This window comes from Fonsecaea multimorphosa, assembly GCF_000836435.1.
Source record: "Fonsecaea multimorphosa CBS 102226 unplaced genomic scaffold supercont1.15, whole genome shotgun sequence".
Lineage (NCBI taxonomy): Eukaryota > Fungi > Ascomycota > Eurotiomycetes > Chaetothyriales > Herpotrichiellaceae > Fonsecaea > Fonsecaea multimorphosa.
The window spans coordinates 588,887-603,536 of NW_015971649.1; the positions used below are offsets into that span (position 1 = coordinate 588,887).

Sequence of the window (14,650 nt, forward strand, 5' to 3'; positions counted from 1 at the left end):
GTTCCATTACGAGGTGGGAATGCTTTTCACCAGTGATTTGCAGCACCCTTGTTGTCGAGATTGAAAAAAGTTCTGCTTGTTTTGATGGGACCCTGGGCGTTTTTGATTTGAGCATGATTTATGCATGCAAATGGAGCATCTTTGGACGTCTAGTTTGAGGCTGAATGAGCCATTGTCATGGGCCTATGAGTCTTTTTGTTTAATGTGTATCATTATGTTGAACAGCATTGCATGGCAAGCGCCTCGATTCCGTTTCTGCATGGGCAGGTGTTGGGCTGCGTTCAGGTGCCTGGCACATACATACATGTACTTTAATGGATCACTTGGGGGATAATTAATACTGGTTGCTTCTCCGAAGTAGCGAAACTCGTCCTGGGCAAACATGGCTTTCATTGACTATTAACTATGGCGCTTCCGGGGAGAAAAGGGGCTGCTCCAAAAGTTCAGCCTCGGCTTGGCGCCCGGATTCGGTTTCCACAGCCTCGCCTCCTTTTTCCTCTGTCGAGATTCAGGCACGTCAGGCAACCTCCTGAGCTGCTGCTGATGTGGCCGCAATTCGCGACTCCGCCCATCTGCATTGATCGAGTACTACAGAGGTCGCCCAGACCGGTCCAGCGGAACATGTTGATGCTTCCTTGAGCCTGCTAGACTCTCCATTTATCACATCTTTCTGATTGATGATCTTCTGGCGGCGTTGGGGCTCGGTCGCTGGACGCGGCTCATAGTTAACTACAGCAATCGAGCACCCGGTTCACAAGAGCGAGCAAGCGGCAGAGACACAGCTCCTGCCCACTCCAGTTTTCTTACAATTCAGCAAGAAGCACAATTGACGTCAACATGGTCTACTCGATGAGCCTCAAACTTACCGCCTCGGAGCTTGAAGAGCGGCGTCATCAGCTCAACAGGGCAGGTTTGCATGCCTGGCTCTCGCCGATCGTCCTCTTGGTGGTCGCATGCCTGTATCGACGCTACCTTCACTCAGCGCTCTTTCCATCGAAATCGCCATTGTCATCATCTGGCCCTCGACGTGTGTCCCAGGTGCAGCTATTCTTCAGACGCGCGACATGGATCCTGCAGACGACATACATACCCGAGTTTGGCCCCCTGTCTGTCCAGCTACTCGCCTTGACGTATGCAGGATGGCTCCTTTACCTCACATTCCACAACACGGGAGATGATTACATGCACCTCACCAAGGCGTTCGGACACGTGGCCATCTCTCAACTGCCCCTGCATTACCTCCTCTCCCTCAAGCATACCACTTACTCGCCCTTGGGGTGGGCCACCGGCCTCACGCACGAACGCCTCAACGCAGTCCATCGCATGTTCGGACGCATCGTGCACGCCTTTCTCGCCGCTCATGCCGTACTCTACCTCAGATTCTTCATCAAATTAGGTATTCTGCCGAAACGGATCAAGGACCCGGACGTCCGGTTCGGGATCCTGGCTTTTTGGATGTTCAACTTTCTGGGTCTGCTGAGCTTGCCCGTCGTAAGGAGAAAGATGTACCATTTCTTGTTCTACAGGAGTCATGTCTTGTTGAGCGCCCTCGTGATTCCCATCTTGTGGGCACACGTGCCATACACGAGGTTCTACGTGGCGCAAGTTGCGGCGATTTGGGTTCTTGGAGGATGGTTGAGGAGCATGAGTGCGAAGACAAACGTGCAGGAGTTGAGATGTGAGAACATACCCGGCACGGACCTTGTGCGAGTGAGGTTTCTCGTCGACAAAACCAGTGCACTGGCGCGCGCGACGCCAGGACAGCACGTCTACGTCCGCTCCAGGGGTGTGATCGGTCCGAAGACGCCGTTTTCGATCGCCAACGTGCAGCAGTACTCGGCCAAAGATGGGCAGGTGGAAGTGATGCTCGTTCTCCGGGCCATGGGCGGTCCGGGGACTTCCTTTTTGGAATCGCTTTCCAAGTCCAAGCATGAGCTTAAAGAGGCGGAGGCGGCGGCGGCGGAAGAAATCCAGATCGAAGGACCCTACGGCGAAGCTGGCGTGTACATGCCTGCGATCCTCCGCTCGGAATATGGTGGTCCTGCCCTTCTTGTCGCTGGTGGTATAGGCGCCACGTACATCTTGCCGATATATATTGCTCTGATGAATTCACGTCGTCGCCTACGCCGAGCACCGGAGGGAGGAGGGGCGCGCATTAAGATGATATGGCTGGTCAAAACAATGGCTGATGCGCGATGGGGCCTTGTATTGCTCATGAGCTGTTTGCGAGAAGGAGAAGATGGACTCCAGCTTGATGTGGACGTATACATTACCACTGTCTCGTCGTCTTCGTCCTCCGCAATGTCCGCAGACGATCTCGACCTCCAATTGTTGAAGAGACAAGGCCTCAACATCCACCAGCTCGGCCACCGTCCGAATCTAGGTCCTATCATTGACGGAGTTTTTGGCGGCGAGCGAGTATCACCCGATATGGAGGATGAAGTCACCGTCTTCGTGTGCGGACCGCGCAGTCTTTCGCGCAATGTGAGGAACATCGTTGGACAAAGGGTCATCAGCCAGGGAAAGAGGGCGAGGTGGTTCGAGGAGGTGTTTGGGTTTGGAGGGAGTTGAGCGGCGTTGCGTTGGCGATGTTATACAGGTAATTACATTGTGAACAGCCGAGTGTCTGGGTATATAGATGGCGATGGGTTGTTGGGCTTGGTATGGGATAGTGTTAATCGAGGTTAGATCGCGATATTTATCTTCGCTTTATGTTGGGCTTTATATGATATTGACGGGAAGTTGTCGTTGTCGTTGTCGTTATCATGGCAGAGATATTCCCACAACTGTTACCCCAAGATGATTTAGTTAATGCTATCGCTATTCCATCGTGTTGGTCTTTAGCCCGTTTCATCATTCGCGCAACCATCCCTCAGGACCGTTCTGGGAATGATCCTTGTTCTTCAAGTGCGTAGCTACCTAGGTTTTTTTCTCACTGCGGCTCTTGTCACTCACCGCGATAGAAGCGACCTTTATAGCACTCAAGCCGCGCACTTAATTCGGCTCACCTCCTCCTCTCTCTCGCCCGCTGGTTATGTGTGATTGTGATTGTGCTTGTTGTGTTCGTGTGTGTGTCTCTCTCTCTCCCGTCATCGTCATCGTCACCTTCCACTATCATCACCACTGACTCGCGTGACGGGCTTATCACTACCTAGGTATCTCCCCATGCTACAGAAAGCTCCCTCGCTGGGGACTCAAAGCCCAAAAAGGACCTCTAAGCTCACCCGTCACCTCACAGCCACAGCCACAGCACGACATAACACGGTAAGAGTCCCAAACGGAGCACTGTCAACCTGCGAGACGTCAAACGAGGATCCATCACGTCCATCACTCGACACACGGTTAATTCTCGACTGATCCCACGAGTTTTGCTGCCCATATAAATACTCGTCTCTTTGTCTCTTCTTCTTGACCTTGCATCCTGGCTCATCAGCTTTCCCTTGACTTCGGGGTTTTTTCTGTCTTTGCGAGAAGAAGGAAAGGTTTTCGAGCAAACAGATATCTCTCAAGCATTGCGTATCGCAATCTTAAACCTGATCTCCCAAATACACACGATATCAAGATGGCGCCCGTTCTCAGCTGGACGACACCGGCGACACTCCTCTTGCTCGGACTCGGTTTCATGTCGGCTCCACCGCCAGTCTCTGGCGCTCCGATCCCCCATAGGCACAAGCACCAGCACGGACGTTTTCATAGGCATGGCGTCGCTGGGAACAAGGACAATCCCGGACTCAAGGCCGTGCCCGAAGGTTATCCCCCGACCGTGGAGACGCCGACGACGCGGTTCGTGGACTACCCCGTCGAAACGTCCTATATCTCCATCAAGCCTCTTCCTGTAGAAGTGGAGGATATACACCAGGCGCCACCCACGGTGTCGTTCGAGAGCATTGCCGACCGCACTCGTCCTCTGGTTCGCAGCTCTGGCGGAGGGCCTGGGAGTCCACCATACCCGCCCAACGGCCCTGTTCGAGTCGGCGGTGGCATATTCGGGGCTCTCGCATCCCGGGCTCGACTTTTTGTTCGTAGTTCCGGTGGTGGTAGTGGTGGCGGCGGAGAAGGAGGTGTCTCCAATTCGGCCCTTGCCTTCTTTCTCGCCGCCGTAGGCTTCTTCTTCGTCTCTTTGATCTGGAATCTGTACGTCCGCTTCGGCTGGGCCCGGGACAAGGCCAAGCAGACGGATATGGGTGCTGTGGGAGCCATGCGACTCGGATCACTGGGAGGAGAAGATCGTGGCAAGGGCAGAGGGAAGGCTCACCGCAGCCCCGGCGGGTGGTTGCGCGCAGCAAACGCGACGCCCACTCCGGTTGCTGCTGTCTGAGCATTCTTTTGAAAGGGCTTCGACTGCGCTGGACCTTTGGCAGACATCTTCTTAGAGTTTGTGCATCTGGGAAACATAATATGATGGCAGGCCGGTTGAGCTTATATGGACGACAAATGGGCAGGATGGCGGTGATTCCCTCAGAGTATCGAGCTTATCAATCCAATGACAATCTTAGCTGGTGAATCGACTTGGAGCGATGGCGTTGTGCCATTTCTTGTAACCAGCAGCCGCTAGAAACTGCCGGCGATCCTCAGTTTGAAGTGAAGGAAAACGTGATTTCTTGACCTTTTGCTGGCTGTGAAGTTGAGCGCCGCAGACTACGTGCGCTGGTAGAACGTATTCGTAAGAGTCGAAAACCTTGTATACTATATCTGTTCGATGATATCCTTGACGCTCGAGTGAAATAAAAGTATGTACTGAGATTCATCCTGCTGTGGGGTTTTCATGCCACCAAGTTCCATCTGCGCAGAGAGAACCGTCCGAATCAGGCCTTCGCGACCATTTCGGATATGGTCCTTTGATGCGTGCTGCGATACAGTGTGCCGCGATCACCAACCGAGGGAAGAGGACAGCATCTCCCGTCACCAACGTATTCCAGTAGATTCTGCACTTTGCGACTCACAAGCCTGATTGCTCAGTCGCACGAACCAGTTTGCTTCGGTGACTGTCCATCTCTCATCGCAAGGGAGACACCCAAGACACAACGACTGACCTCTGTTGACGCCAGGTGCAAACGGAAAGACGATTGGAGAGCACATAAAAGCCGAGACTCACCTTTGTTCGGGTTTGTCACAGATCTCATGGCTCTGTGAAGGCAGTTTGGACGGGTCGATGGTCCGGCAGGTGAAGTGTGGACGGTGATACGACGAGGGCTCATATAAATATCTCGAGTAGGAGCGAGCTCGACCTCTTTTTCATCATCTTTTACCAATTGGCAACCTCCGGCAAGAAACATATTTGAGCACCCGCTTCTCAACACTTGCAGTGATCTGGTACTAGGCTGACACAGCTGAAGATAACTCGATTGTGTCGATCGAGCGCCAACTCTCAAAGCCCAGCAAAGCGACAATGAACGGGTGGCTAATCTTCTTCATTATTTTTATCGTCATCTGGGCGATCGCCATGGTGGCGGTTGTATGGAGGCGCAGGCAACGAGCCATAGCCAGGCGACAGCAGAGACAGAGGGGACAGGAGAGACAGGAGGGACAAGACCAGGCCAACGGATTGCCGTCAGGGCAATATCCGAGTGGGCTCTGAAATGCTTGGTGTGGGTAAAGCGCTCCCTTGCAGACGTGGGATTGAAGGTTGGCTGCTCTTGTCATGACTGAACCAACTGTGGCGAGCATCAAACAGGAACTCAGGCGTGATACTGTTGCTAAGCAGACGTCTGCTGGATCAGTGACATGGCCAGATCTCGCTGGGTTCAAAAGCTGATCTATATCTCTGATAAGTCAGTCCTGTACGACCATTTAATCAACATCATAATCAACACCACCAATTTGTCACGCCTATCTCTGCGCGAGACCCAAGGATACTCCGACACTTCGACGAGAAAGCGACATGGTCTCAGCCCTGGCTCCAGCGCTGCCGCTAGTCCTGTCCGTCTTCATCTCCGGAGCTATCGTCCTTGCATATATTCACAAAATTGGTCCGAACCATCCGTTAAGGAGAGTGAACCAGCGAAGGGGGACTGACACGACCGTGACACATCCATAACGGGCCTGCTGATTATCAAAGTCGACTGGGAGGTCGTGATGTCGAGCATGTTGAACCTCCAAGCTTTCGCGTCTGGACACGAAGTCGATGAGATTGATGGACGGGTCGAGCTGGCACGGACAAGATGAACAACAATATGACCGAGAGGGGAGTTGTCTGGTACTCAGGAACAAAGATTCTCATGCGCTTATCCTCGGGGGGCCATTTGCGAGCCTTGTGACCTCGATGGGCATCTGCTGAAGTTTAGCTTAATGATGGAGCGGTACAAAGCTAGAGGAAAGCAACGCCGAAATATCCTAAGGAAACAAACTACCATGCCAATATGGGACATCCCGTAGACTTGTCAGAATGTTTGCATTCGAAAGTCAGCACCGACCCAGCACAGCAACGATTTCATCTGGTCTTTGAAATGAGTCTAGGGACATTGCTATGGCAGTAAAACGCCCCTGCGGTCTTACTGTTGCGTGCTCCATGAAGCGTAAGGGGCAATGCAAAGAGGCAGAAATGCCGTCAAAGGAGTTTTCCTGATTGCGTATGACTCGTCGCTTTGGTGAGCAGCAGGAAGATCGACATAGCCACTGCCCAGTGGGATGATACCGCAAATCGGAGATCCTTGGAGAAAGTCACGAAAGTGAGAATTGATAGCGACGGCTTGAGGAGAAGGGTCAGGGCCACCAGCTAGGCCTACAACATGGCTTGGCTGTCGACAGCTGCGTGAGTCGTCTGAGAGGCTTCTTCTTACCCTCTGGCTGTCCGGTGCCAAAGTAGTGCGGGTCAGGAGAAGTGTCCAACATCGGCCGATGAAACTTCCCACAGCCAAGGAGTCGAGTTGCTTTAGCTTTGGGCAATTGCTCAAGGGAGACCTTCTGCTTCAAAATGAAGATCTTGTAAATAACAGTGTTCAATGTCAGCCTGCCAGCTCGACCTGCCTTGTCTGACCCTGATGGTTGTGCAGGTGTGACACATCCCAGTCTCGGTCGACCACGCGGTGACCCAACATCCAATTATTGCGACTGTTGCTGAGATCTTCCTGGGGAGCTCTGGCGACTTGGACGAGGAGCACAGCGAGAGAGCTGGGGCGCTCATTAGAGGGTCCAGAACCCGTAGAGCTAAGGTATGGTAGTGAAGATCTTTCGGAGAGGCGTGGAGTGTGGTCTTCTCTCGACGTTGATCAGCGGGTCGACGACAGCTCGTTGGATAGTTATCTCGCCTGGGTCCGCAGAGATGATAGAAAGGCAAAGAGCGGGGAGACTCCTTCAGAGTACTTGCGGACGATCGAGGAGACGGCACCGTGGTGATGATGGAAGGTTGAAGGGTGAAGCGCAGTCTGGCTCGATGTCTGCGGCGGCAATGAGCACAGCACTGAGCAGTAATAGTAGTGGGAACCCAACGAGCAGGCCAGCTTTAGGTAGGTACAGGCTAACATCTACTTGGTAACACCCCTCATTCACCCCTCCTGGCACCCACCTGGTGCCCCCAAAAACCTAACACAGGTAGCACACAGGAAGCTGCCCTTCCCCGTGTCTCTCTTCGTCCATCATTGCTGCTTCGAGTTGTCCATCGTGATGCTTTTTCGCCCCCTGCACTCAACACGCGACATGCTAGCAGCCATTGGAGATTTTCTCTGTGTTCCCCTGGATTATTTGTGCACTGACTGCCGCATGCTTGACCATGCCAGTCTGTGAGAGAATCATGGGCTGATCATGCTCACGTTCCCTTCCCGAAGATGGGATGGATCACACCTCGGCATCCTTGGTTGCTAGTGAGGCAGGCGCCATGCTGAATGTGAATGTCAACGTGTGAGATCGAATGTTTGCTGCTGGGCTCCGACTCTGATGCCTTCCTCGATACCCAGTCACGGGTTGCTTCTCTTTTCTTTGTCTCCCTCAGAGAAAGCCAGTCTCATCAGAGACAGACCCGAACTCACACCATCTCAGACTCCCACTGACTGTCGAAGCAATCCTTGACTACTGACCCTCGTCAATTCGCTGACTGTCGTGCTCCCTGGAGGAGTTGACCGCCCTTCAGCTCCTCATGAACCTACCCTCCTCTAAAGATCACCTCTCACCATGGCTTCAACCTTCTTAGGTCGACTCATTCGCCAAGTCTCCTTCTACTCGTTTGGCTTCTTCAACTGGTGCCTTTTCCTGGGCTTGTTTGTGAAAAATGGGACGTTCTTCAGGAAGGACACCGAGCAAGATAAGCTACAGTTTGCAATTGGTCAGTCAAGTGTTCAAGAGCCTGGATGGAACATATCTGACAATTCTTGTCTACAGAAAGAGATCGCTTCTGGAACCTGACCAAATCACCTCTGCCTGGCTTCAAGCACTTCTTCTACACCCTCCGCAACGGGCTCAGACTGCACTATATCAGCAACCGCGATGGAACTTCGCAGGGCAATTTGGTGATATTTTTCCATGGATTCCCCGACAGTTCGATGATGTGGAGACATCTCATGCAAGAGCCTGCCATGCCAATCCGCGATGCTACCCTGGTCTGCGTCGATTTACCTGGGTATGGAGGCAGTGACAGTTTCAAGAAGTACGACACGGAAGTGCTCGAGGCTCTTACGGAATTTGTTGTGGCAATGAGGGACAAATACATCCCTGCGGAAGACTCAGACGAGACCAGCACGTTCATTGTGGGTCATGACTGGGGTTGTGTTTTGGGATTTCGTCTGGCTGCAGAGGCTGCATGCCTTGCAGATCGCTTCATCTTGACAAACGCGCCGCACGTAAGTTATCGGACTCCAGTGCTACCAGCCTCGACAGTCTGACCTTGCATGCAGGTTGAACTCGCCTTTGCCAACAGAGACCGAATCCTGAACTCAGCCTCGAAAATCTTCAAGCAGTTCAAGCAGTCTCCGAAACAAAATTTTGGGTGTTTGTCAAAGGCCCTGAATACTTTGAAGCCATTGATGGTGCAAACATTGTTAATGGGCTACATTTTTGCATTCCATCTGCCGTCGATCTTCGTCCGGTACCTGGGCGTGGCTGGGAACTATTCATTCGTTCGAGGGGCAAATTGGTCATCATACACAAAAGGCTCAAAGGAATATCGTGCTCAAGAATGCATGGCCTCTTCTTTCGGCCCTGGCCCAGAGGAGTGCAAAACTTCAATTCCGACCGTCAACGGCGTCGCCGACACCACCAACGGAGAGACCCAGGCAAACTGCTACGGGCCCAGCGTGTTGCAACGTGCACGATCTCCTCAAGAGGCTTTCTGGAATATGACCGGCTATTATCGGGACGGAGTAGGCTGGCGTCCATGGACCAAGTCGCTCGAGACTATAACCGATCTCTACGCTCTGGAGACCTCGGCGTCTGAATCCAGTTCTCCCGGCAGACGTCGATCTTCAATCTCACAATCTTTGTTTGTCGATCAGTACAAGGGAAGCCTCAAAGCACCTACATACGTACTCTGGGGAGAGAAAGATCAAGCCTGTTCCAAACGGATCTGTCTGGACGGAATTGGAGACTACTTGGGCAGAGACAGCGAAGTGACAATTCTTCCGCGGAGCGGCCACTGGACTCCTGTTCAGAAAGAAGCTCGACCGGCTCTCGCTACCGCGATTGGGTTATTTGCCGGAGGAGGTGCAAGGCCTGTGGCGAAAATGACCACTGAGGTGGAGAAAGTGTACCAAGGAGCTGTTTTGATGGTGAAAAAATGAAGCATAAGCCGAATAAGTCGAAAGACATTTTGTACTTCTGTACTCAGATCCGGCACCTGGGGTGGGTTTCTTCTGTACTATAGCATTCATCAGCGGCGTGTTCATCCATTGCTGATTATTCCTGCTCGAGCGGGAGATGAAATGAGAACTCTTAACCTACCTGGTCCTTAACAACATTTCTGGCTCTCTCTGTATACACACGCCCAAGGGATATTCAGCGCCGTCTCCTCGTGGCTAGGATGTAGAACGACCAAAATGTGAGCTGCATAGCGAGCACGATCAAAACCACCCCCGTGACCGTCAAGGGCAAGTCCCGTCCTCTGTAACAGGTTTCATTCGGTATAGTGGCTCCTGAAGGTGGCGAAGGAGCAGCTGCTCGCGCCTCAAGGTGCCCTGGCGTCCGATGTGCCTGACCTGGGCTTATGAAGGAGACGGTAAAAGTAGCCGCGGCGAGGAAGACGCCGGCAAGGAACATGGTGACGAATGCGCCGCGGGAATGCCGATTCATACGTAAGGTAGTTTTCTGGGAGGCTTTTCAGCTTTGGCCGACGAGAAAAGAAAGATTGGAAAGAAAGAGGTGCCCGGATGCAGGGCTCCTGCTTGAGATATTCGTGAGAATCTAGCTGTTCGCTTTGGAACATGAACATGAACGACTGGCCAAGGTAGGAACAAGTAGGAGAAATCAAATGTTTGCTAAGACCTCGATCCCCTTTTTTTTTGGCTCCTTCTCGCTCTCTGAGCACTTCGGGTGACGTTGAACCCTTAGGTAGTCAGATGTGTGTTTTGTGTCCCTTCAGCCGGTACCAGCCGCCAGCCAGCCAAGGGGACGTCTCTCGTGTCTCTCGTGGCTCGTCCTAGTGACATGGTCTCTAGGCATGTGTCTTGACCCTTGTGCCGAAGTGACATTTGATGAGATGTATGTGAAGGAGGAGCAAGGGGCAGGACGAGAACTCGAGAGAAAGGGGGACAGGAGAAATCGGGTGAGTAGGTGAGCGAAAGAGACCAGACAGAACGAACGAGGCAAGAGGCGTAAATGTATATATGCATTGAGAATCATAATGACACAGAGAGAGTACCTGACCCAGTTTTTTGACACCGTATGCTCCCCATTCGCAGCCCAAGGACAAGGAGATCGAGAAAGCCAGAAAGTTTCCATGTCCCCCCCTTCTCGCTCGTCAATTAATAATTAGAGTTGGTAATGGTTTTGGCTGCGCCTTTCTCACAGGTATTAGGACCGCCTGCCCATGAAGGGAGACAGGCAATATTCATCCCCAGGGCACTCTCGAGAGCAAGCGAGCTTGCAACTTCGATGGGATCATGGCTTATTTCTTCCGTACTTCCCTTCGGTCTTGATCCCGCCGCGTTGCGGAAGCAGATTTCCTGACGTGTTGTCCGGAAAGGCCACGCTTAGTTGTTGTTCAGCCGTCAACACGCAGATCTTGCTCTTCGAACTGCGTGCCGCGACGTGCCCGAATCCTCCGCCTGCGGATATCATCGTCTGAACTTCCTGGCTTATGCACCCCGAGCACGCGAGGAATCTTCGTGGGAGAGATTAGAACAAGAGCTCAAGACAGCAACAGCATGTCAGGGCAGCCAGGAATGCCGCACAGCACCCATCAGCCGCTGCTTGATTTGGCGATCTATCATAGTATCCCACTGGAGGGCCTTGTTGATAATACATGCCCGGTTGCGGCGGACCGTAGTATCCGTATGGTTGTTGGCCCGGGGGACCACCCTGCGGCTGCCAGGGACCCGGGGGACCTTGGTTCCAGCCCTGAGGCGGGACATAGCCACCGTTGGGGCCTTGAGCTGGAGGATACGACTGAGGCACAGGACCACGGGTGTTGTCTACCGGTGCATCGGGCGGATAGTATGGGCCGGCGTCGTGGTGTACCTGCGGCGGCACGGTCAGCGCTCCGTTGGGTGGAGGGCCGGCGGGCGGTTCGTATTTGTCGTTGTCGGCCATAGTGAAGATAGATTGGAAGGGCGTAGGTGTGGTTGTTAAACTGTGGTCGTCGGGTTCAGAGATGAGGACGCTTCACAAAGTCGGTCGGCCGGTCGGTTGCTGGAGTGGTCAGTCGAGCGCAGTTTTCGCGGTGGCCTGTCTGCGGGGTGACGAGGCTGAGTGAGCGAACCTTGCACCACAAGGATCAGGCTGTGGGGGTCCTGACTGGATGGTCGCTTCAGAGAGTCAATGCCCTGGGTTTTGCAGTTATCTCGTGTATGTGTTGTTCAACGAACGCTGCAGCAGTCATGCGCAAGTTAGTAACAGCACTGTGCTTCAAAAGAGAAAGAGATGCTGGCGGATTTCAAATGTTGCGCAGTCAGGCAGCGGAGCTCCTGTCATTGATTATGAGAGCCCGTCGGCGCGGTCGGCAAGACGCGCAAGAAGGCGCTGTGTGAATCCTTGCTCAGCCACTACTAATTACCACTTGCCCCTTGCCGCCGCGTGCCGAATTCGGCTCTTCGTTTTCGACCGCCAAGTCACGGTTGGGCGTGGGTGGTAGAAAATGCTGGAAGCTCTAGGTAATTCATATGGAATGGAGGGCGCGGAGGATGGTTTAAACCCAACACTGCCGAAAGCCTCGATGACCTCAAGCCGCCCGCTCGCCGCCCACAAAGTGCAGGACCCTGAAAAACACTGACGTGCCAGTGCCGGGCATCGAGGGCATCTCGATTCTCGAGTGCTGCAAGAAATGCTGCGAACACCCCCATCGCGCCCTGCTCAACCCAGCCCTTTGGTCAATAGTAATGGTCACCAGCATTGCATCGCGTCCCCCATCTCGGTGGGCTACTAACAACGACCGGCATCAAACCAACCCACGGGACAACTAATTACATGAGAGAAATGAAGAATCCAGCCCACGTGCCCCCTCGAAGATAATTTTTGTGCAACGCACCTTGGGTTGGGAAGGATCGTTTTGCCGGCAAGACGGACCAGTCGACAAACCTGCAGCTATGTAGTTGTATGTGCATACCCAGGTCTTCATAGGCTACGGACGAGTACGACTACATGTACCTTGTAGACCGTGCACTGTCGACTGGATGAACCGAGTCCGCGGTTGAGCTCCCTCATCACCTCATCGTGAGCGGTGTACTCGGTAAGTGATATTGATGCCTGGATCAGGCTCTGTCCGAAAGCTCCTATGAGCAGGTAGAGATAAACATGTAATTCCTTTTGATTGTCTGCTTGGTGTAACGGCGCGGCAGGATTACTCGGTACTCGTAGTGGTGGTGATGATGATGATGATGATGATGACGATCATGGGTATTGCGAGGATTGGTGATGGAATGTCCCAGGCTTGCTGGCTTGTAGCCTGCTACCTAGGATCGAAGTCTGTCCCACCTCTGTAGTGCTGCACCCACATGCACCCACATGCACCAAAACTGCCCTCATACTCGCAATACCAAACACCAACCAGCATCCCTCTGCGCACCCCAAGCACCTCTTGCCACCCCCCAACCTATGCCCCCAGGCTCCCAAAGGGCCCAAACCCCCATGCTTTTTAGTGAGCCGATCACCCATCCACCTGCCCATCATCAGCTTGGCTTGCTGCTTGGGGGAGCACTAGGTAGGTACTCATTCTTTTCCCGTCCCACCGATGGGCTGCGCGGTAGGGCCGGGCCCTCGCGTCTCCCCCCTTCGACGAGCTCACACAGGACAAATCGAATGCGTCCCCGAAATGGAGATATACCCCCGGTTACCATACGAGTACATGACTTCATGGAAGCGGTCAATTTGTATTTGTGACCTTCTCTTCTTTTTTTTTCTTCTTCCTCTCGAAATTCCCATGTGAAAGTCAAGATAATCCTGGTTGTATGGGTTGTCAAGGTTGCGTTGCTGGCAAGTTCCGCCTTTTCCCTATCTTACTCCTTCCAAGCATTCGTAGCAACAAATCCCATTTGATTCGTAGCCAGAGGTGTGTCCGGGAGTACCTCGTACCAGTACAGGTTCTCCGTCCCCCTGCACCGCAGGATCTGAAATCGCGAGTGGATTAACCCCACTTTCAGCACACCACCACTATCCTGTCAACAACAACCAAGTTAGGGAGTCAAAGCAAGGGACTGTGTCTTGTATCACCAACACTCACAGCAAATTCCCACCACCACGACCCGTACCTACCTTACCTTTTCGTCGGGATCGGCTGTGTGGGTTCGTGCTGGCGCTGCTGCTATCTCTCTAGACTCTCGCTCCTTGGCCGTGTGGGTCTCTTCTGCTGCGTCATGAATTTATTCTGCTCAATGGCCGAGTTGTCCATGCCTAGCCAGTTCCGTGGATGAGAAGAGAAAGAAAGGGAGCCCTGGGCGATGGGCGACCAGGGGCCAGGATGCAGCGGTGGGGGTCCGAGCGACACGGAGCCAAAAAAGAGGGCCATCCGGGCCACTTCGAACCTTGTCGGCGGGATCCCACGTTGTTCCGTTCCGCCTTGCCGCGAGCGAATACTAGGTAGGTACCAATGGTGTCGACGGAGTCCTGAGACCTGGCACCCGCTGGCAGTTTCGTTCCAGTTCCAAAAAGCAGCCTCACTAGCCTTATCCTTATCATTACACCATCAATCTGCACTCTGGACGTGCAGCGCCCATCAGCAAAGCCCGCCTTGCCAGCCAGCCCATCTGGTGCTTCCAAAAGATCGCTTGTGTCGCACATCAGCGATGGAAGACAACATCGTCGGGCATCCTTGGAGGCTAGCCACAAGCCCACCCCCCAAAGCCTCTCCCGATCCATGTTCATTCTACCTGCATTTTGCCGTTTCCTGCCATCCCCGATTGTTGTCCGTCTTCTGATTCGACCCTCCTGGCCCTCAACAAGGTTAACGAGGTCCATTTGCCTGACAGCACGCAGGCACATGCCTCCCTCTGTCTTGCCGGCAGACAACCTCCTCGATTGACCCGAAGCGCACAGGGCACTATCGGTCCTGCACCTCAGCGTCTGCGTAGATAAC

At 53.4% G+C, this 14,650-nt stretch overlaps 4 protein-coding genes across 4 annotated transcripts; 3 read left to right on the forward strand and 1 right to left on the reverse strand.

The window, feature by feature from the left end:
* Window positions 1–837: 837 nt before the first annotated feature.
* Window positions 838–2,571, forward strand: Z520_07572 (uncharacterized protein; the record flags this gene model as incomplete). Its single annotated transcript, XM_016778069.1, has 1 exon — window positions 838–2,571. One exon carries the CDS (start codon window positions 838–840, stop codon window positions 2,569–2,571), a length of 1,734 nt encoding a protein of 577 aa, XP_016630975.1.
* A 991-nt stretch (window positions 2,572–3,562) lies between these two features.
* Z520_07573 (uncharacterized protein) lies at window positions 3,563–4,318 on the forward strand (the record flags this gene model as incomplete). The annotated part of the gene is made up of 1 exon (XM_016778070.1): window positions 3,563–4,318. One exon carries the CDS (start codon window positions 3,563–3,565, stop codon window positions 4,316–4,318), a length of 756 nt encoding a protein of 251 aa, XP_016630976.1.
* A 3,788-nt stretch (window positions 4,319–8,106) lies between these two features.
* On the forward strand, window positions 8,107–9,707 carry Z520_07574 (uncharacterized protein; the record flags this gene model as incomplete). The annotated part of the gene is made up of 3 exons (XM_016778071.1): window positions 8,107–8,257; window positions 8,314–8,771; window positions 8,826–9,707. 3 exons carry the CDS (start codon window positions 8,107–8,109, stop codon window positions 9,705–9,707), a joined length of 1,491 nt encoding a protein of 496 aa, XP_016630977.1.
* Window positions 9,708–11,259: 1,552 nt separating this feature from the next.
* Z520_07575 (uncharacterized protein) lies at window positions 11,260–11,673 on the reverse strand (the record flags this gene model as incomplete). The annotated part of the gene is made up of 1 exon (XM_016778072.1): window positions 11,260–11,673. The coding sequence occupies one exon, from the start codon at window positions 11,671–11,673 to the stop codon at window positions 11,260–11,262; it is 414 nt and encodes a 137-aa protein (XP_016630978.1).
* Between the last annotated feature and the right edge of the window lie 2,977 nt (window positions 11,674–14,650).